This window comes from Chlorocebus sabaeus, chromosome 6 (genome assembly GCF_047675955.1).
Source record: "Chlorocebus sabaeus isolate Y175 chromosome 6, mChlSab1.0.hap1, whole genome shotgun sequence".
Taxonomy (NCBI): Eukaryota; Metazoa; Chordata; class Mammalia; order Primates; family Cercopithecidae; genus Chlorocebus; species Chlorocebus sabaeus.
The window spans coordinates 43,082,427-43,105,959 of NC_132909.1; the positions used below are offsets into that span (position 1 = coordinate 43,082,427).

General features: G+C 42.3%; 1 protein-coding gene across 1 annotated transcript in view; it reads right to left on the reverse strand.

Moving 5' to 3' along the window:
* ZNF253 (zinc finger protein 253) overlaps positions 1 to 15,482 on the reverse strand; it is a 38,140-nt gene extending 22,658 nt beyond the window's left edge. Inside the window, 2 exon segments of the mRNA XM_007995939.3 lie at positions 15,020 to 15,037; positions 15,039 to 15,482. Of these exon segments, the coding sequence (XP_007994130.3) occupies positions 15,020 to 15,037; positions 15,039 to 15,176 (156 nt within the window). The 5' untranslated portion in view covers positions 15,177 to 15,482.
* Positions 15,483 to 23,533: the final 8,051 nt, after the last annotated feature.

Here is a 23,533-nt window from a genome sequence, read left to right on the forward strand (position 1 = left end):
CTCTGATCTCTTCTAATCATTTCTGTGAGGCAAGACTCCAGCGTAGAGTCAGACCTAAATAAGGCCTCTAAAAAGGGTGAATCTTAACAGGTCTGCGATCGGGTAAGAACCCTATGTGGAATTCAGTTCTCTATGCCACTAGGGTACTTCCAGTTTTGTTTTTTCTAACCTTATCTAAAAGAAACTTGAATCCCAGAGTTTCTGTAATTTTTATTTTTTCTAGCCACCGCCCTGTCAACTTTATACTATATACTACTATGGAATTTAAACAAATTCCCAAAGTTTTCTAGGGTAATTTTTATTTTCTTTTTTTGGAGACAGAGTCTTGCTCTGTCGCCCAGGCTGGAATGCCCTGGCATGATCTCGGCTCACTGCAACCTCCGCCTCCCGGGTTCAAGCTGTTCTTTTGACTCATCATCCCGAGTAGCTGAAACTACAGGCGCGTGCCACCATGCCTAGCTAATTTTTGTATTTTTAGTAGACACAGGGTTTCACTGTAATGGCCAGGCTGGTTTGGAATGCCTGACCTTGTGATCCGCCTGCTTCAGCCTCCCAAAGTGCTGAAATTACAGGTGTGAGGCACTTCATCAGGCCTTTCTAGGGTAATTTTATTCGAAAATAAATATGTGACTGGGCACAGTGGCTCACACCTGTAATCCCAGCACTTTGGGAGGCCAAGGCGGGCAGACCCCCTCAGGTTAGGAGTTAAAGACCAGCCTGGCCATCATGTTGAAACTCTGTCTCTACTAAAAATACAAAAAATTAGCCAGGTGTGGTGGTGGGCGCCTGTTAATCCCAGACACTATAGAGGCTGAGGCAGAAATATCGCTTGAACCCGGGAGGCAGAACTTTCAGTTAGCTGAGCTCGCACCATTCCACTCCATCTTGGGCAACAGAGCGAGACTCCATCTCAAAAAACAAAAATTAATTATAATAACAATTCTTCTGTTCATGAATATCCCTACAGGTGTAAACATCAGAAGTCACAGCAATATAAAAAAAGTGGCCTAAACGAAGCCCAAGATTTTGGACACATCTATTTATTGTACCAACCATACGATGCATAATGCCATTATTTATCCAGTGGCTAAGCTACACTAAAAGTTTCTGGATTGTAGGAACCATGACTGCTTCATTTCTTTTTTTACGATTATATGAAATGTAAGGAAGTACGTTATCTATTTAGGTCTCCAGATCTCATCCTTGTTTACCATTCAAGCACCGGAAACTGGAGAAACTCTCATCTGGGTACCAACCAAAGACACCTCTTGTATGAGGGGATGAACAAACACAGGATGACTCATTTATCTTACACTGAGACAGAAGCACAATTAACCACACTTCTCAGCCTGACACAATTCTGCTCTGGACATCCTCAAATACCTCAAAGACATCTAGTTCATTGTGAGAGAATTCCCAGTGACCCTGGATTGATGGCCCAATGATAAGCCAGGCTGGAGAGACTCAGGCTGACTCTAAATAAAAAATAGAACTGCACTGGTGGAGCTCCAGAACCTGGATCACCCGTTCTGATTTGCTAGCTCTTGGGTAAGAGAAAGAACAAAAATACTCTGCTCCAGTATCACATTTTACAGGTAAATGTAGTTGCGGTCATGGCTCTGGATACTTTGTGGCCTTGATCTCTCACTCCTAAGATGCTTATTTACACTTACAGATTCTGCCATCATTTCCTCCTGGGGCCTCTCACATAACTGTAGCAGGTCAATGAACAAGATGTGAAAAATCTCACAGAGCCACACTCCCAAATGGGGGCTGTAAGATGTCTATGTTGACATCTCACAATGCAGAAAATGTCTTTTGTTTGTTTTCTGTATATTCTCAATCAAAAGTCCAGCCCTTTTTTTGTAAATCCCAGGCAGAGGCCAGACCTTATCTGCAGATTCTAGGTAGGATCCACCTGGCTCTGCATCTTCTGGTATTACAGCAAGTGGAGTACAATCAAAGGAGAGATCTCCTCATAGAGGCTGCTCTAGCACATTCTAAATGATAAGTCTCCATGAAAGAAAAAAAAGCTGATACAACATGAATATAAGTAGACAGTTTATTTGTATCGAGCTTAAGGATTATAACCTGGGAGCAAAGATTCAAGTTGCCTGGAATCTTTGATTAGTAACAGTTACAAGAGGATTGATAAAGACAAGAAAACAGGGACACAGTGGGGTGATACAAAGTTGTCAGAAATTTTTATTTATTTACAGAAATAACACTGATTATATATATTTACCTATGTATCATTATGGTTTAGGCTATGGGATATAGTGTCCAATGTGGCACTGTTAGCTTAATTTATAGCTACTTGTAACAATAGTGAACATTCAAGAGATGAATACATAGTTCAAAGGGGGAGAAAGACATAACCGCACTTTCTTTTTAACATCTGAGTTTGATAACCAAAAGAACTTGCATTTGTCAGATAAAAGTTTTTTATTTCCCAAATCTCAAAAACTTAGATTCAAAATGTGGAGCTGCAGATGTAGGACCTGAATGGCTGCAGTAGCAGCAGGTGTTACCTGCACATCTGTAAGCATTTTAGCAAGAAGAGAAAGGGGAAAGTGGAGATTCTCATGTCTATATGTCTACTTAATGCACACATGTTACTCTGATTTGGTCTGTGAGCTCCATGGTCTCTGAATCAGTTTCAGGTCTGAAGATACAAGAGTCATTATGAGAGAGAGAAAACAATTGATCACAGCCCAGTGAAGTTCATAGATACGTAGTCTAGCCTCTCTTGAAGTGACTGTAGAAGACTATAGATGCCAAATAGGAAGAGACACAATTTTTTCTGCCTATTTGGGGGACAGCATGCACTTTGCTGCACAACTGTGAGTTGACTGGAAGCCTGAGAGGGAAAGTCCCCTCTAGAGTAAATTCTGGTTGGCACTTTATGTGTTTGTATCATGTCTGGTAATTCTAGACAGTGTTTGCAAACAATAATTAAAAGAAAAATTTTATCTAGCCCCAGAAAATCTTCACAATAAGACAAAAGGAAGAAAACGTTTTTATTGGCCGGGCGCAGTGGCTCAAGCCTGTAATCCCAGCACTTTGGGAGGCCGAGATGGGCGGATCACGAGGTCAGGAGATCGAGACCATCCTGGCTAACACGGTGAAACCCCCGTCTGTACTAAAAATACAAAAAAACTAGCCGGGCACGGTGGCGGGCGCCTGTAGTCCCAGCTACTCGGGAGGCTGAGGCAGGAGAATGGCGTGAACCCGGGAGGCGGAGCTTGCAGTGAGCTGAGATCTGGCCACTGCACTCCAGCCTGGGTGACAGAGCAAGACTCCGTCTCAAAAAAAAAAAAAAAAAGAAAAGAAAACGTTTTTATTACACAATTAAATGTGAATGTGACATGCATCATTGTCAATCTGCTTAAGAGGCTGCAAAGACAGAAAGATGATCACCACAATTAGTCCACAAGTAGAAGAGTTTCCAGCACCATGTCATACATAGTGCTAGAAATTCACCTGGAGATTGAAGAGGTCATCTGTGTATGCTAATTGCTTATATTCAATGACAAATAAACTTTTCCCATCTTCATAACAGGATGTATTTAGCAGCTTGAAGCCAGGTGCCTGCTGAAGGCAGGATTTCACTCTGCTAGCATTCTATCTTTTTGGCTATTTACATTTTAGAGCAGTGGCTCAGTGCTCCCTGGCACTGGGCTACGACACTCCTGCTTGCATTCTCCTGGTTGCTAGTGTCCTCTCTTGACCTCTACCAGCTGCCACTGAGACACAGATCAGAGCACAGTTCACAGTTTATGTGAACCCCATTTGCCAAAGCAGAACTCTAGTGTCCCATCACAGAGTGAGGCCTGAGCTGCAGGAGGAGAGCCTGCAGGCCTCGTGGGTAGAATTGCACCTTCACAATCATGAGAATGTGAGCAGTGTTTCAGCCACAGTTTCTACTTGTAATGGTGACATGAAGAAAACACTGCTGAATTTCCAGCATGAGCCCAGATAGAAATAGCTCCAAAAGTTCTCACGGTGACAGCCCACCTCATTCAGACACCATGGGATGCTAATAGGGCTTCTGAAACAGACACCCAAAGTATTGGAGAGAAAAACAGATCTCCACCTGGGCAAGATTATTTTCAGAGAAAAATGTTAAAAAGATCTTTAAAAAAAAGCTCAGGTTAAGATTCATCAAATGAGCCAGAAAATGTTCCCCTAAAAGCAATTTCTCTATAAACACCCAAAGTGCACAGGTACTCTCAGCATGAGAAACATGAGCATTATGAAGAAAGGGGGCAGAGTTTCAGAAGAATTTTATAAAGTTTTTTTCCATCTCTGCTGCTCTCTCATCTCCTAGCCATTGAATGGGGGTTCTACATTGAAATACATCTGACAACTTCAAACAACACTTAAAGATGAAGAAATAGAATCTGTGTTCATATAGTAGAATATATTACAACTTGCAAAATAGCTAACTGAAGAGCTATTATGGTTTTTGGTGGCCATATCACCTGTCTTTATTTTTCCTGTAATAGCAGCATTCCAATTTAGTGAAATAAAAGATAATAAAATTGTGTTTACTCATAATTATTCCTGTAAAGTAATAAACATGTCAGACTAATATCTACTCTAACAATTTGGTAGTAAATTTTCTTTGGATATTAGATATAAATATCTAAGTATGAATAATTTTAATGAACTAGACATAATATATGTAGCTTTTGTTTTGTTTTGTATTGTTTTGTTTTGTTTTTGGAGACACAGTCTCATTCCGTTACCCAGGCTGGAGTGAAATGGTGCGATCTCAGCTCACTGCAACCTCCGCCTCCCAGGAACAAGTGATTCTCCTGCCTCGGCCTGCCAAGTAGCTGGGATTACAGGCGCATGCCACCATACCCAGCTAATTTTTTTATTTTTAGTAGAGATGGGGTTACACCATGTCGGCCAGGCTGGTGTCGAACTCCTGACCTCAGGTAATTAACCTGCCTCAGCCTCTCATCTCAAAGTGCTGGAACTACAGGCGTGAGCCATTGCACCTGTCAATGTATGTAGCATTTTTAAAAACTGCAACTATACTTCAGTTAAAACACTTTATATTTCAAAAGTATAAATAACAATATTAAAATAACCATTTAAGTGAACCATTCAAAGTAAGCATTGTGGCTTTATATTCATACTATTGTAGAAAATACTGTTTTTGGGTCACGCCAGCAATACCAGCACTTTGGGAGGCAGAGGTGGGTGGATCACCTGAGGTCAGGAGTTTGAGACCAGTCTGACCAACATGGCGAAATCCTGCCTCTACTAAAAATACAAAAAAGTAGCTGGGCATAGTGGTGCACGCCTGTAACCCCAGTCACTCAGGAGGCTGAGGCAGGAGAATTACTTGAACCCAGAAGGCAGTGATTGCAGTGAGCCGAGATTACACCACTGCACTCCAGCCTGGGCAATAGAGTGAGACTCTGTTTTTTTTTTTTTTTTAAAAAAAAAAAAAAAAGGCCAGGCATAGCGGCTCATGTCTGTAAACAAAATGAGCTGGGCCTGGTGGCGCATCCCTGTAATCCCAGCCACTTGGGAGGCTGAGATAGGAAAATTGCTTGGACCTGGGAGGCAGTTTGCCTGAGCCAAGATCACACCATTGCACTCCATCCTGGACAACAAGAGTAAAACTCCACCTCAAAAAAAAAAAAAAAAAAAGTGTAATGTATATTGCCTACAAACCCTATACATAACTATGCTAATTGTTCTGAAGTAATAAACAGAAAGCAAGATACAACTACAGACTCCACTGTTTATGCACTGAACTGTTCTTGCTTGTGCAGTATAAGTACTTCAGCCTGCAAATATCAGATAATTACCTTGGATAATCAGGTTTCTGTCAAAGAAACTTAGTATCTTTTAGTTTTTATCATTCTGTAGTGCTAAATTTAATCCTATCTTTGTGCTAAGCTTCTGTGTTCTCTTAAAATGGACTTTTATCTAAATAAATCTGTGTCTAATTTAAAGGACTAAAAATGAAAAACATAAACTTCAGAAACAAAAACAAAGCAATAATTCTGAAGTACTACATAAAGATAATCTGGACCTGAAAAAATGACTAAAGGTTTATTTAAATGTTAATATGATTTACATATATTTCAAAAAAGCAGAGAAAAATCTACATATAACCTAAATTCCTTAAGAAAAGAAAGAATATCAAAATATTTTTGAAGCTTTTTATTATTTATTATACTTTAATTTCTGGAGTACATGTGCATAACGTACAGGTTTATTACATGGGTATACATGCGCCATGGAGGTTTGCAGCACCCATCAACCCATCATTTACAGTAGGCATTTCTCCTAATGCTGTCCCTTCCCTCGCCCCCCAACCCCCTTTTTGGAACTTTTTAAAGAGTTTTTGTACTCTTGGACATCAGAATTTTGCACACTGTATGTACTTGAAAAAATGTTTATGGGGGAAAAAGCAGAAGAGAGAAAGATGTTCTAAAAAATCCATGAGTGCACAAGACCAGTGCAACAGACTAGAGAGCCCAGAAATAATGCCACCCTCTTACTATCATCAGATTTTTGGCAAAGCTGACAAGAGAAATGTGGGAGGATTTCTCCATTTAATAAATGGTGCTGGAATAACTCGCTAGCACTATGTAGAAGACTGAAACTGGACCCCTTCATTACACCATATACAAAAATCAACTCAAGATAAAGACTTAAATGAAAAACTTGAAATTGTAAGAAACCTTGCAAGATAACCTAGGAAATACCAGTCTAGACATAGAAACTGGCAAAAACTTCATAATGAAGCTACCAAAAGCAATTGTAACGAAAGCAAAAATTGACAAATGGGACCTATTTAAACTAAAGAGTTTCTTCACAGCAAAGGAAACTATCAACAGAGTAAACAGACAACCTACAGAATAATAAAAAAAAAATCTGCAAACTTTGCCTCTGACAAAGATCTAATATCCAGAATTTATTAAGAACTTAGACAAGTTTACAAGAAAAAAAAAAACTCATTAAAAAGTAGGCCAAAAAAACATGAACAGATGCTTTTCAAAATAACATATACATGTGGCTAGCAAGCATATGGGAAAAAAATGCTCATCACTAATGATTAGAGAAATTAAAAGAGAAACCACAATGAGATACCACCTCACATCAGTCAGAATGGCTATTTTTAAAAAGTCAAAAAATAACAGATGCTGGCAAGGTTGCAGAGAAAAGGGAATGCTTATACTCTACCTCGTAATTGGGTATATACCCAAAGAAATATAAATTATTGTAGTATAAAGATACATTCATATGTATGTTCATTGCAGCACTATTCACAATAGCAAAGACATGGACAGGCCCTATCAATGGGAGACTGGATAAAGAAAATATGCTTTGGTCAGATGCGGTGGCTCATGCCTGTAATCCCAGCACTTTGGGAGGATGAGGCAGGTGGCTTGCCTGATCTTAGAAGTTTAAGACCAACCTGGGCAACATGGCAAAATCCCCTCTCCACAGAAAATACAAGGAGAAAAATTGGCCAGGCATGGTAACGCAGGCGTGTAGATCCAGCTACTTGAAAGGATGAGGTAGGAAAGAATTGCTTGAGCCTGGGAGGTTCAGGCTAAATAGGGCCATATCACATGACAGCACTCTAGCCTGGGCAATAAGTGACACCCTGTCTCCAAAAATAAAATAAAATAAAATAAAATAAAATAAAATAAAATAAAAGATTTAGTAAAAACAAAATATGGTACATAAACATCATGGAATAGTCTGTGGCCATTAAAAAATAAATGATCATGTCCTTTGCAATAACATCAATAAAGCTGCAGACCATTATTTCAGAAAACTAATGCAGAAACAGAAAACCAAATGCATATTATTTACAAGTAAGAGTTAAATAATATGAATACACAAACACAAAAAGGGGAACAACAGACACTAAGGCCTAGTTGAGGGTGGACAGTGGGAGGACCAAGAGGATCAGAGAACATACCTCTTTGATGCTATGCTTAGTATCTGAGTGACAAAATAATCTGCACACCAAACCCCCATGACATAATATTTGCTGTATAACAAACCCACGTGTGTAGCCTGAACCAAAAATAAAAGCTAGAAGAAAAAGAAAATCTCTGGGTGGGAGACAGTGCAATGTAGGTGAAAGGACTGATCTCTGCTACAGATAGTGACCCAGGTATAGCTGTACTCTGATTTATTTCTGTGTGCATACAGACAGATGAGATTATGAACAGGTGGTCCAAATCCTAGGCTGGTGGAGAAAAATGGTTGCTGCTGCAGATTCAGTGTCTGGGGGTGGGGAAATACCAGGAGAATTGTAGACACTGTGGGTTCTTGGCAAGAAACACCAGGATCAAAAATGCCGTGGTGAAGTTCCTGAGGGTGGTGCCTAGTCCTGGGAGGAGTGTGGACATGTCAATGTCTAGTGTGTGTGTTTGTGAGTGGGTGGGAATCCTGTGGTGGCAGCTGCAGGAAAAGTGGGTCTGTCATCAGAGCTCCTTTCCTCTAAGTTTGCAGTCTTCTGTCACCCTGGGAGAAAAATTAGAATCACAGGACAATGGGCAGTGTGATAGCCTATGTACAGAGGCTCCCTTTCCCAGACACCCAGAGTTTTATTCCAGGCTAGGCCTCAGTGGTACATTTTTTCTGGCACCAAATCTGTAGTTTGCTGAACATCAAACAATTCTCCAACAACAACGCTTGTCTAACATTTGAATTCTGACACCACCCAGAGTCAGCACAGACCCTGATTCAGGGCTGGGTCCCACAACATTGTCCTCACTGCAGATGCCAGTCACAAACCCCATGGGCCCATTTATGCTTCTGAGCTACTATTTAAAAACTGGGAACTCCCATAACCTCCCTGAAGTTCAGTAATTTGGTAGAGCTACTCACAGAACTCAGCAAAACACTGTGGTTATGTTTACTGGCTTCATCTATAAGATACAGACCAGGAAAAGCCAAATGGAAGAAATGCATAGAACAAAGAAAAGAGATGGGGAAAGATAAAACACATAGATAATACTGAAAAACATTTATGATTAATAAAATTCTCCAAGTTTTGTGTACTCCAGGAACAGTTTATGGAAAGAAACACCCTTCCCATTATAACTTAGATGGTGCTGTCTTTTCTTACCTATCACACAGCCAGACACACACTCTGCACATTTTCTCCTTTTTCCCATTAAAAAAAAAAAAAAAAAAAAAATCAGCTGAATTTGTCTTCAGTGGTTAAAATAAAATCTTTTTCTTTTTTTTTCATTTTAGCCAGAGTCTCGCTCTGTTGCCCAGGCTGGAGTGCAGTGGTGCAATCTCAGCTTACTGCAACCTCCACCTCCTGGGTTCAAGCAATTCTCCTGCCTCAGTCTCCTAAGTAGCTAGGATTACAGGTGCCCACCACCATGCCAGGCTAATTTTTGTTATTTTGGGGTTTTTTTTGAGACGGAGTTTTGCTCTTGTTGCCAAGGCTGAAGTGCAATGACACAAAATTGGCTCACTGCAACCTCTGCCTCCCAGGTTCAAACAATTCTCCTGTCTCACCGTCCCATAGCTGGGATTACAGGCATGCACTACCACGCCTGGCTAATTTTTTGGATTTTAAGTAGAGACAGAGTTTCTCCATGTTGGTGAGGCTAGTCTTGAACTCCCAACCTCAGGTGATTCGCCCACCTCATCCTCCCAATACTTTTTGTATTTTTAGTACAGACAGACTTTGACCATGTTGGCCAAGCTGGTCTCGAGCTCCTGACCTCGGGTGATCTGCCTGCTTCGGCCTCTCAAAATGTTGGGATTACAGGCGTGAACCACCGCGCCCAGCTTAAAATAAAATATTTCTTAATCAAACTTTACTTATCTCCCTCCCTTAGGCTCCTGACCCTCAGTCTGAGTCAACATACAACAGCATTTTATGTCCCTCCTAAGAACATGCTGATTTCAGGGTAAGGCCTTCTCTTTTCTATAATTTGACTTTTTCACCCTCTCATTCCCCTCCCACCTCCTTTCTAATCTTATTTGCTTCTCCCTAGGAAAGAAAGCCCTTTTCTGCATACCATATGGTTTTTGCAAGCCATAAAGATCTTATAATTAGGCCAGTCGTGGTCTAATTATAACCTAGGAGTCACCAGGTTCAAGCTTTAATTTCCATGTCAGAGTTATTCACTTGGAAAAATGGCTTGCAAAAATTAAGTGTTTGAAAAACCCAGTGAAATTACTCATTCACAGTGTTTACATAAAGGAAGGAAATTTTAAGGTGCTTTTTTTTTTTTTTTTTTTTTTTGAGATGGAGTCTTCCTCTATCTCCCAGGCTGCAGTGCTATGGCATGATCTCAGCTCACTGCAACCTCCACCTCCCCAGTTCAAGCGATTCTCCTGCCTCAGCCTCCCAAGTAGCTAGGACTACTGGCATGTGCCACCAAACCGGGCTAATTTTTGTATTTTTAGTAGAGATGGGGTTTCACCATGTTGGGCAGGCTGGTCTCAAACTCCTGACCTCAACTGATCCAGCCGCTTCAGCTCCCCAAAGTGCTGGGATTATAGGCGTGAGCCATTGCACCTAAGGTGCTTGCATTTTATACTTTCATAAGAAAAGCAAATATATCTACTTCTTTATTTCTATCAAAAAATAATGTAATTAAAAATTAGTCATATGGGAACACTTGTAGAAGGTACCACATTTCGGCCGGGCGTGGTGGCTTACGCCTGTAATCCCAGCACTTTGGGAGGCTGACTCAGGCAGATCACCTGAGGTCAGGAGCTCGAGACCAGTGTGGGCAACATGGTGAAACCCTGTCTATACTAAAAATACAAAAAGTAGCCAGGTGTGGGGGCATGCACCTGTAATACCAGCTATTTGGGAGGCAGAGGCAGGACAATGGCTTGAACCCAGGAGGCAGAGGTTGCAGTGAGTCAAGATTGCACCATTGCCCTCCATCGTGGGTGACAGAGCAAGAGTCCATTAAAAAAAAAAAAAAAAGGGTACCACATTTCATCACATATAATTTAGCATTAAACTCAGAAATCAAGACAACAGGATATAGAACCGAGATATTCACTGTCACAAATTTACCCTGCAAAAGGAGAAACTGATATTTTGATGAATCTATGTAACTCATCAATTATCTACCACATTTTCCTGTGGAAACCTATTTCTTGTCTACAGTCAAAATGGAAGAGAGATTTTCCCTATTTCTTTCCTTGGTATCTAGCATTCTTAAAGCTAAGGCTTGGAATTCTGTTTGAAGTCACTCAGCCATAAAAAATACACCTGAGAAAATTCCTAAACTCACTCTGAGAAATAAAAAGGTAAATGAGAATTATTAACAAATGGAATATGTGATTAGATATTTATTTTTTGAAACTCATCTCTTTGATGTTCTTTATAAATATTTTCTTACTTTTCAAGCCCTAATAATAAAATGCAAATTACACTTAAAAACTGATGTCAGCTGGGTGCAGTGGCTCACACCTGTAATCCCAGCATTTTGGGAGGCCAAGGCCAGCAGATCACTTAGACCAGAAGTTGGAGACCAGTCTAGTCCATCTCTACTAACAATACAAAAACTAGTCGGGTGCAGTGGTGCGCACCTGTAGTCCTAGCTACTCGGGAGGCTGAGGCATGAGAATCACTTGAACCCAGGAGGTGGAGGCTGTAGTGAGCTGGGATCAAGCCACTGCATTCCAGCCTGTGCAACACAGCGAGACTGTCTCAAAAAAAAAAAAAAACATAAAATAAAAATAGTGAGGTCAAAATAAGGTTTAGCTGTGGCTCTCCCAATACTTGCAGGTCACACGGCCACAGAGGCTGGGTCTCTATAAGCACAGGACACAAAACACAGAAGATAAACCTGGAGCTCCCGCTGCAGCGAGAAACAAAGGCCCCCAGACAGCATTCTGTTCTCTCCAGCTGCGTACCTGATTGGACGGATTGAAATCTTTTCAAGGTACAGATCCAATCACCCACCCCATCCTGCTCCGTTACATGCTGAATAACCACCCTCCCAGGAGACACTGCGCTATGCCCCAGTGAGTGCACCAGGTGCATTTTACTTTGTAAGTTTTTACGCCATCTCACTGGGGTCAATTTTTTTGTCTTTTGGAGTGTTTTTCCACGAACTTTTCACTATTATTTTTTTTCACTATTTTTCTGTCCCCGCCAAGAGAATCCAGGGGGCAGAAATTATTTGTTTTTCCCTCAATACCAGCATCTGATTGGCTGACCAGCAATGTATCTCCAAGAAATTGAGCTAAGTTAGGTGAAGACAATCTTCATGTCTCAAGGTGTTAGCTTAAAAAAAAAAAAAAGGGCACCGGGAGATGCCTTTCAGCCTCAAGGCTGCTCCCTTGAGAGGCTACACTCCATACTTAAGGTGGTCCTATAGGAGAAAATGACCAAAGAGCTAATAGTCACTAGACACTCTAGCAGACATAGCCATGGTGGGTATCTTGGTTTATCCCCAGAAAGTACTAAAACAGCCTAAGTGGAGTGGCAAGATCTCGGCTCACTGCAACCTCCACCTCACGGGTTCAAGCGATTCTCCTACCCTAGCCTCTTGAGTAGCTGGGACTACAGGCGCGTGCCACCATGCCCAGTTAAGTACTTGTATTTTTACTAGAGATGAGATTACACTGTGTTATCCAAGGTGGTCTCCATCTTCTAACCTCGTGATCCGCCCACCTCAGCCTCCCAAAGTGCTGGGATTACAGGCGTGAGCCACTGTGCCCGGCTTCAAAAGGGAAATCTTGACCCAAAAACATTCTGGTAAGTTCTCTGGAAAAATAAAAGAAAAAGAGGCACAGATATTTTTTACAATACAGCATCAGGGGATTAGTCTGTGCCCTCTTCACATTGGAAATATTTACTAACAGAAAATCTTTTCAGTATTGTTAGGCAATGCTTTTTAAAAAAATGATTAATTGAGGAACATGGAGTACACTTGAGGCCCTGCTTGGGACACATGTGAAAAATGCCAGGGACAATCAGTCCCCTGTGGGGTGTGAAAATAACTAAGTGGCAAGCAATTAGACTGAGGAGGCTCTAGTCCCCAGATTCCTACTTCTAAAACAAAAATCTAAACTCACGTGCATTTTTTGGTAAATTACTACATTACGGGAAAAAATTTCAGGCTTAAACAACTATAAACTGCCAATTAAACTCTGATTACATAACCAGGAAATTTCCACCTTGATTGTACAAATTAAGGAACTACGTAACTATACCTAACCAATTATTGAATTTGTTTTCTTCATCATGCATTTTGTTTTGTTTTTTGTCTAAGACGGAGTCTCTGTTGCCCAGGCCGGAGTGCAGTGGCGCCATCTCGGCTCACTGCAACCTCCACCTCCCAGGTTCAAGCCATTCTCCTGCTTCAGCCTTGCCAGTAGCTGGGATTACAGGCGCGTTGTCGCCACGACCGGCTGATTTTTGTATATTAGTAGAGACAGGGTTTCACCATGTTGGTCAGGCTGGTCTTGAACTCCTGACCTCGTGATCCTCCTGCCTCAGCCTCCCAAAGTGCTGGGAAGGCCAGCCACTGCACCCGGCCATCAGGCATTTTATAAATGTCTTTTCTTCAAGCCTCTCCATGGACCACAAACTACAAACTATAGCTGGGTGCTCTACAATTCTTGAATCACTCTTTGACTAAATTATTTCATATTTTTGCAGTGACTCTCACACTTTTTTTTTTTCAGACATAAATGCTCTGTCGCCCAGGCTGGAGGGCAGTGGCGCGATGTGAGCTCACTGCAACCTCCGCCTCCCAGGTTCAAGCGATTCTATCACCTCTGCCTTTCGAGTAGCTGGGACGACAGACATTCGCCATCACACCCAGCTAATTTTTGTACTTTTAGTAGAGATGGGGTTTCCCCATTTTGGCCACGCTGGTCTTCAACTCCTGACCTCACGTGATCCACCCGCCTCGACCTCCGGAAGGGCTGTGCTTACAGGCGTGAGCTACCGCGCCCGGCCCCATCAATTTTTAATAGGAGAAAAGAGAAACTGTGAACCCTGACATACATAATAGACTCCTCTTCAAAGGCCTTTCTTGTTCCTTGTTCTTAGGACCAACTTTTTTGTACCTCCTTGTACCTAGACACCCGCTCTGTAAGCAACCCAAACCGCCAGTTCCAATATGCGACCCGCACCCCTTCCTTATTTGGAAAGTAGCCAATCGGGTCAGCCTAGATTGTGAGGTCAGACCCCGGCCACCGGGAGAAAGACGCAAAGACAATAACGGCGTTAGGGTTAAAAACCCCTTTCTAACTAGGAGGCCGAGGCGGGCGGATCAACTGAGTTCGGGAGTTCAAAACCAGCCTGACCAACATGGTGAAACCCCATCTCTACTAAAAATACAAAATGAGCCGGGCGTGGTGACGCATGCCTGTAACCCCAGCAACTCGGGAGGCTGAGGCAGGAGAATCACTTGAACCCAGGAGACAGAGGTTGCAGTGAGCCGAGATCGCGCCCCATTGCACTTCAGCCTGGGCAACAAGAGCAAATCTCCGTCTCAAAAAAAAAACCCAAAAAACAAAAAAACCTTCCTTTCTTCGGTGTGCTCTTGCGATCGAGATAGACGCGAGCAGCACCCTTCTTCAGAAGTAAATATGCCTTCTTGTGAAATTTTCTAAGTGCTGGGTGGTTTTTTGTTTTGTTTTGTAGCACCGAGCGCTTGTTTCTAACAACCCCACGGACCAAAACTCTTCCCATTCATGAACCCGCACCCCGAGTCAGGATTCTCCCCTGACGACCCTCCCGTGTCCTTGCACGATCTGGGAGAGAGGCGGTGCTGCGGGTGCAGAGCTGCTGAAAGAGGGCTCCAGGCCAGGGCACAGTCACTGTGCAGGGAAGAGACAGGGCCCCGGCTGTTACCGCAGCCGCCATCTTATGGCTGAAGGAGACTGAGGCCGAGCTGGGCAGGGAGAACTCAGGCGGCAGATTGTGGAGCTGACTGTGAGGAGGCAGAGTCCCGCCAGAGCCACTTGCCACCAGTTTCAACCAGCCCCTCCCCTCTCTCGGGAGGTTGGACCCGGCACTCACCATTTCTAGGCTTCCAGAGGGTCCCGGGGTTTAGCTGTGGCTCTCCCAATACTTGCAGGTCACACGGCCACAGAGGGTGGGTCTCTATAAGCACAGGACACACAACACACAAGATAAACCTGGAGCTCTCGCTGCAGCGAGAAACAAAGGCCCCCATAAACCATTCTGTTCGTTCCAGCTGCGTACCTGATTGGACGGTTTCCAGCCCAGCGTCCCTGATTGGATAATGCCTAAGGCCCCGCCCCCTCAGTCGCTGAGCGACAGAAGATGTGATCACATAATGGGCTGAGTGAAGAAAGAGCGGCAACCTAGGCTGCAGCCTTTTCTTTCTTTCGTTGTTTCTTTTACCCCGAGACGGAGTTTAGCTCTTGTTGCCCAGGCTAGAGTGCAATGGCACGATGTTGGCTCACCGCAACCTCCACCTCCCGGGTTCAAGCAATTCTCCTGCCTCAGCCTCCCATGTAGCTGGGATTACAGGCATGCGCCACCACGTCCGTCTAATTTTTTGTACTTTTAGTAGAGACGGGGTTTCTCCATGTTGGTCGGGCTAGTCTTGAGCTCCCGATCTCGGGTGATCCGCCCGCCTCGGCCTCCCAAAGGGCTGGGATTACAGGCGTGAGCCACCGAGACCGGCCTAGCTCCTGCCTTTTCAAACAGGGCTTCCTCCCTGAGCTGAGCATCCCATACCAGAGCATGGGAAAATTCTATCTCGTATTCTCTCTCTTTTTGAATGTATTCAAAAGGTGAACAGAAGTACTTTGCTGTCATATTAATAATACATGAAATGTTTGTTCAAGAGAAAATCAACTTTTACTTTGGTAATAGTGTATTATCAATACTAAAGCTAATTTTAATAAGACCTTGTAAAGACGGGTGTGGTGACTCAGGCCTGTAAACCCAGTACTTTGGGAGGCTGAGGCGGGCAGATCACTGGGTCAGGAGATCGAGACCATCCTGGCTAACACCGTCAAACCCTGTCTCTACTAAAAATACAAAAAATTAGACGGGCGTGGTGGCATGCACCTGTGGTCCCAGCTACTCAGGAGGCTGAGGCAGGAGAATCCCTTGAATCCGGGAGGCAGAGGTTGCCGTGAGCCGAGATCGCACCACTGCACTCAAGCCTGGGTGACAAAGTGAGACTGCGTCTCCAAAAATGAATAAATAAAACCTTGTAAATAAACAAAATTTGTCATTTTTGACCTCTCGAGATTTACATATATAATTTGTAATCTCCTGTAATTTTTAAACTATGTTTTATTTATATCTATATTCTTTTTATTTTTTCAATTTGAAACAACCTTTAAGTAATTTCAAACCGTTATAGGAAATAGAAAGAAATTATTTAGGGACAGGTGTGTTGGCTTACGCCTGTAATCCCAGCACTTTGGGAGGCCAAAGTGGGCAGACTACTTGAGGTCAGGAGTTAAAGACCAGCCTGGCCAACACGGTGAAACCCCATCTCTACTAAAAATACAAAAAATTAGCCGGATGTGCTGGTGCACACCTGTAGTCCCAGCTACAATGGAGGCTGAGGCAGGAGAATCGCTTGAACCCAGGAGGCGGAGGTTGTATGGTAGTGCACGTCTACAGTCCTAGCTACTCAGGAAACTGATGTGAAAGGATCACTTGAGCCCAGGAGGCTGAGGCTACAGTGAGCCAAATTATGCTACTGCACTCCAGCCTGGGTGATGGTAAGATCTTGTCTCAAAACAACAACAAATCATTTTAAAAGGCTAAACTTATACACTGTGTGTTTTCTAACAAAAACTGAATAAAACTAGGAATTAAAAGCAAAAGTCAAACTGGTAAATTCAAAAATATGTGAATATAAAATACACTCTTCATCATATTCTTGCTCAAGGGTAAAAAATTTCATTGTTCAAAGATGCCAATACAACCAACAGTTAAACCCAATAAACCCAGTACTTTGGGAGGCTGAGGCGGGCAGATCACTGGGTCCAGAGATTGAGACCATCTAACTCCTGAGACCAGCTAACACTGTCAAACACTGTCTCTACTAAAAATACAGTTAAAAGCTACAGTATCAATGCTGATAAAATAAAGTTGCATTATTTCCTTTAATGATACAAAAACATATTTTAAATAAAATACAAAGACATAAAAAAACTAACAAATTGTTTAGGAAAAATACAAGAAAAAGGCATGACATTGGTCTTGGCATTATTTTCTTAGATATGACATTAAATGCATGAGCAACAAATAAAAGTTTAACTACACGAGATTTCAAAATTTCTGCACATCAAAAAAAATTCAAGAGTGACAACATCCCTTAGAAAATGGGTGAAAACATTTGTATATTACATGTTAAAGGAGTTAATATTCAAAATATATAAACAACTCTTTAAACAGTAAAGTTGAATCAACTCAATTTAGAAATGGATAAAGTTTTCATCCAAAAAACACAAATGGGAAATGCATTTGAAAGGACACACAAAATTACTAATTTGTAGAGAAAGAAAAAAAACACAATGACAAACCGAATAACCTAATGCCCATTATAATGGCCACTGCAAATTTTTTTAAAAACAAGAAATCTGGACTGGCCCGGTGGCTCATGCCTGTAATCACAGCACTTTGGGAGGCCGAGGTGGGTGGATCACGAGGTCAGGAGATCAAAACCATCCTGGCTAACAGGGTGAAACCCCGTCTGTACCAAAAATACAAAAAATTAGCCGGGCGTGGTGGCGGCAGCCTGTAGTCCCAGCTACTCAGGAGGCTGAGGCAGAAGAATGGCCTGAACCCAGGAGGCAGAGCTTGCAGTGAGCTGAGAGCGCACCACTGCACTCCAGCCTGGGGGACAGAGTGAGATTCTGTCTCAAAATAAAAATTTAAAAACAAAGGAATCTCGTTCATGCAAGCAATAATCACCTCTCATCTGGGATAGCTTAAGAGAAACAGGAGACCACAACAGGACCACAATAATGGGAGGAAAAGGGTAACCTGGGTAAAAGTGCTCTCTGGCATTATGGAACAGTATTTAGTAAGCTGTAGTGAATGATCAGTCTTTGGGATACTGATAGTCTACCAACAAGGCTGAACTCATTCTAATTCAATCAGCATGTCTACACCATTCTGGTGACACAGTTTTACACTATTCATTACAGAAATGCCATGAAGACCAGTGGGTAATGTCCTAGAATGGAACTTAATTTAAAAAAACATATCTAATTGTTTTTACATTTGAAAAACCTTAAAAATAATGAATTTATAAATAACTTCTAATTATAGAGGATTCTACTATACTGTAATACAAGATTAAACTGTAAACACCCATGCATTCTTGAATGCATGGTTATGTAGAAAGTTTCTTTTAGATTAACATGATAAATGTAACAATTAGAAAAAACATTTGAAATGGGATAAAATGAATCAAAATCACAACTTTTCAATGGCTTGGCGTAATTGCCATGCCTTTGGAAATGGCCAGATGATTAACAAGAAACAAAGAAAAGATTTTGGCTTTGCTCAATCATTGTTTTTGACCTTTTGTTTGTTTGTTTGTTTGTAGACAGAGTCTCACTCTGTCACCCAGGCTGGAGTGCAGTGGTGTGATCTCGGCTGACTGCAAGCTCTGCCTCCAGGTTCACGCCATTCTCCTGCCTCAGCCTCCCAGGCAGCTGGGACCATGGGAGCTCGCCACCATGACCGGCTAATTTTTTGGGGTTTTTTTTGTTTTTTTTTTTATTTTTTTTTTTTTTTGAGGCAGAGTCTCGCTCTGTCGCCCAGGCTGGAGTGCAGTGGCTGGATCTCAGCTCACTGCAAGCTCCGCCTCCCAGGTTCACGCCATTCTCCTGCCTCAGCCTCCCAAGTAGCTGGGACTACAGGCGCCCGCCACCTCGCCCGGCTAGTTTTTTGTATTTTTTAGTAGAGACGGGGTTTCACTGTGTTAGCCAGGATGGTCTCGATCTCCTGACCTCGTGATGCGCCCGTCTCGGCCTCCCAAAGTGCTGGGATTACAGGCTTGAGCCACCGCGCCCGGCCTCATCTTTTTTTTTTGTATTTTTAGTAGAGACAGGGTTTCACCGTGTTAGCCAGGATGGTCTCTATCTCTTGACCTCATGATCCTCCTGCCTTGGCCCCCCAAAGTGCTGGGATTACAGGCGTGAGCCACCACACCCAGTACAGATTTCTTGTTCAGCTTCCTTGTTCCTTGTTCTCTATTTTCAGGCCTAACTTCCTCATTCTTTGTACCTCTCCTTGCCCCCTTGTAATGGTAAATAACCTTTCCATCAGCCCTAATCTGTAATTCACATCTATCTTCTCATTTACCCGCTCTGCAATTGTCCTTTCTGCTGAAACTATCCTTCAGGCCTTTACTGTGCCCTAACATGACAGAACATGCCTTGTACTATAACAGACAGCCTCTTCCTTCCCTCCTAATTAGCCCTATTCAATTTTAAGCAGTAGCCAATTGGGTCAGCTTAGAATGTGCGGTCTGACTCCAGCCAATGGGGAAAAGACACAGCTACAGGAGCTACTGTGTTAGGAATAAAAACCCCTGTCCTACCTTGCTCAGTGTGCTCTTGCGACCATGCTAGGTGTAAGCAGTGCCCTTCTGCAGAAGAAAAATTGCCTTGCTGAGAAAGCTTTCTGCTGGAGTACCGATTCTTCTTTGCGACACCAAGTATTTATTTCCACCAATCTTGGGGGCTCATCTGGGATTCCCTTTCTCCTCCAGAGAGAGGTCCCCGATCATCTCTTATGAGGAAATGCGTCCTGCTGCCTTGTTGCCATGGCCTCAGGGGCAAGGGGATCAAGACTTCCACTGGAGTGATGAATAAACCCCGACTCTTAGCAATTCAGGCAGAAGGATCCTCACACACCATGATGACCATGTAACTCTGCGCACAGACCAAGGTAATAAACATCACAGCCAGATGTGGTGGCTCATGCCTATAATCCCAACACTTTGGGAGGCCAAGGCAGGCAGATCATGAGGTCAGGAGTTCAAGACTAGCCTGGCCAACATGGTGAAACCCCACGTCTACTAGAAAATTAGCTGGGCGTGGTGGCGTGTGCCTGTAATCCCAGCTACTTGGGAGGCTGAGGCAGGAGAATTTCTTGAACTGGGATGCAGGAGGTGGAGGTTGCAGTGAGCCAACATCACGTTACTGCACTCCAGCCTGGGTTACAGAGCAAGACTCCATCAGAAATGAAGGATATTAACAGTCATAACTTGTATTTTAAAATTAAAATTCTTCTAGAAATAAGGAAGGAAAGGAAGAAAGAAATATACAAACAAATGAAAGACAGCCTGGTCAACATGTGAAACCCTGCCTCTACTAAAATACAACAATTAGCCTGGTGCAGTGGTACACACCTGTAATCTCAGCTACTCGGGAGGCTGAGGCATGAGAATTTCTTGAACCTGGGAGGCAAAGGTTGCAGTGAGCTAAGATAGTGCCACTATACTCCAGCTTGGGTGACAGAATGAGACTCCATCTCAACAAAACAAAATAAAGACACAACAAGACAAAAAAACACAAATAGAAGGAAGGAAGTGGATTACTCACAATAGCTAAGGTATGGAATCAACCTCAGTGTCCATCAATAGGTGAATGGAGAAAGAAGATGTGGTATATGTACACAATGAACTGCTTTTCAGCCCCTAAAAATAAGAAAGTCTTGTTATTTGCAAGAACATTAATGAACCTGAAAGATATTATGCTAAGTAAAATAACCCAGCACAGAAAAAAATTTAAAAAGATAATCGTTTTTTTGTTTTGTTTTGTTTTTTTGAGATGGAATTTCACTCCTGTTGACCAGGCTGGAGTGCAGTGGCATCATCTCGGCTCACTGCAACCTCCGCTCCAGAGTTCAAGTGATTCTCCTGCCTCAGCCTTCCCAGTACCTGGGATTATAGGCATGTGCCACCACACCCCACTAATTTTTATATTTTTAGTGGAGACAAGGTTTAGCCATGTTGGCCAGGCTGGTCTCGAACTCCTGACCTCAAGTGATCCACCCACCTCAGCCTCTCAAAGTGCTGGGATTACAAGCGTGAGCCACCATACTTGGCCCACATAATCTGATTTCTATGTAAAGTGTAAAAAAATTTAAACTCATAGAAGCAGAGAGTACAATAATGAAAAAAAAAGTCCCCTATGAGGTTTTTTTGTCTGATTAAGAGAGCTTCTTCATGATCTTTCAGGAATTATATTTTCTTTCATCGTCTGCATCCTCCTGTTCTTCAGTCAATGGATGAAAAAAGATACAGAGAAGACACGTTTGCTTTTTATCCACTTCACTTCCACCAACTATTAGTCATTGTGGGTACAGCTGAGGATAGCAGTTTTCTGGAAGGACAGCCACTTCTCAGCAATAAACAATAAACTGGAAAAAAAAGTATAAATCTTTCACAAAAAGCTAATAGATTTTAAGAAAAACAAGCATATGCGTCAATAATGCTTGTGGTCAAATAAAGATTCATTTTGTTGATTTCTATTGGGCTCTCATAATGTTTGATCAAAAGCTAGCAAATATACAGCAGAAAAGAAATCTTATTCTGGCTGGGCGTGGTGGCTCACACCTGTAATCCCAGCACTTTAGGAGGCCAGGGTGGGTGGATCACAAGGTCAGGAGTTCGAGGCCAGCCTGGCCAACATGGCAAAACCCTGTCTCTACTAAAAACACAAAAATTAGCCAGGCATGGTGGTGGGCACCTGTAATCCCAGCTACTCAGGAGGCTGAGGCAGGAGAATCGCTTGAACCCAGGAGGCAGAGGTTGCAGTGAGCTGAGATCATGCCACTGCACACCAGCCTGGGCAACAAGAGCAAGACTCCATCTAAAAAAAAACAAAATTATTCTAAATAAAGAATATCGTGAATTGTTATTTTGTCAATATAAGTAAAAATATGACCTCACACTAATAGTTTCACCTATAGTTGTACAACATCAAATGCTATGTTTTATTTAACATTTTATTTCATATAAGTATTTAATTTATATCACTCTCCTTTGCTATTTTAATGGCTTCTCCACTTTATATCAGTGGAAAACAGGTCAGCAAGTCCCAGGAAAGCATGTGGTGCTATTGCTACTTTAACAACGATCATGAAGAGCACTTGTTTGGGTGCTACTCATGTGTCAAACACTATTATTTGGCTTGAAGCCCTGGTTTTCTATTTTTTTCTAAATTTATGGGTAATATAAAATTATTAGCTAAGAAGACTTTATCCTATTCAAATACGTTTTATGGGATTTCATTGACATTTAAGTGCCTGAATTTTCTGGAATATTGAAATTTTCCATGAACCCAAATTGAGTACTATAGATAATCTTTTACTGAAAGCTTTTCTGAGGCAGAGTAAGATTTATAACATTTTATTATGATATGGAAGAAGTGTATTAACCATGTTTTCAGTAATCACTCTGAACACAGCATTCTCAGTTCCCAGTATGCACCCTGAGTCACCCAGGGGAAATTGGTATCTGTAAAGAGGCAGAAGAAAATGCTGAGAAAATACTGCACAGCAATGCTTTCCACATGCACCTATTTGGGTCTTCATTTAATTGGGCTGTTATTTGCATGGCTAGATATTTACTGAATTTAGTCATACTATTTTTTAGCAGCTAATGGCATCTGTTACCCATTAATTTTATACATTTGCTTTTTTCAAAAACAAATCTTTTGTTAATTTATTCTAAATTGAGACGACATTTATAATCTTCAGTGTTAAATATATAATTATATAAATATACATTATTATATATAATAATATATTATAATTAATGTCTCTTTTTCCCTTCTCTTTTTTTCTTCTTGAGACAGAGTCTTGCTCTGTCACCCAGGCTTGAGTGCAGTGGTGCAAACTTGGATCACTGCAACCTCCGCCTCCCAGGTGCAAGTGATTCTCTTGCCTCAGTGACCTGAGTACAGGTGTGGGATTACAGGTGTGCACCACCAACCCCAGCTAATTTTTGTTTTCTTTTTTTTTTTTTTTTTTTTTTTTTTTTGAGACGGAGTCTCGCTCTGTCACCCAGGCTGGAGTGCAGTGGCCGGATCTCAGCTCACTGCAAGCTCCGCCTCCCGGGTTTATGCCATTCTCCTGCCTCAGCCTCCCGAGTAGCTGGGACTACAGGCGCCCGCCACCTTGCCCAGCTAGTTTTTTGTATTTTTTAGTAGAGACGGGGTTTCACCATGGTAGCCAGGATGGTCTCGATCTCCTGACCTCGTGATCCGCCCGTCTCAGCCTCCCAAAGTGCTGGGATTACAGGCTTGAGCCACCGCGCCCGGCTAATTTTTGTTTTCTTAGTAGAGGCAGGCATTCACCATGTTGGCCAGGCTGGTCTCAAACTTCTGGCCTCAAGTGATCCACCTCCCTTGGCCTCCCAAAGTGCTGGGATTACAGGCGTGAGCCACAGTGCCCAGCCTCTGTCTCTTGTTATGAGGATAGTCATACTGGATTATGGCCTTACTCTCATTACCTTATTTAACTTTAATTGCCTCTTAGAAAGCTCTATTTCCACACCCAGTCCCAATGAGGGTTGGG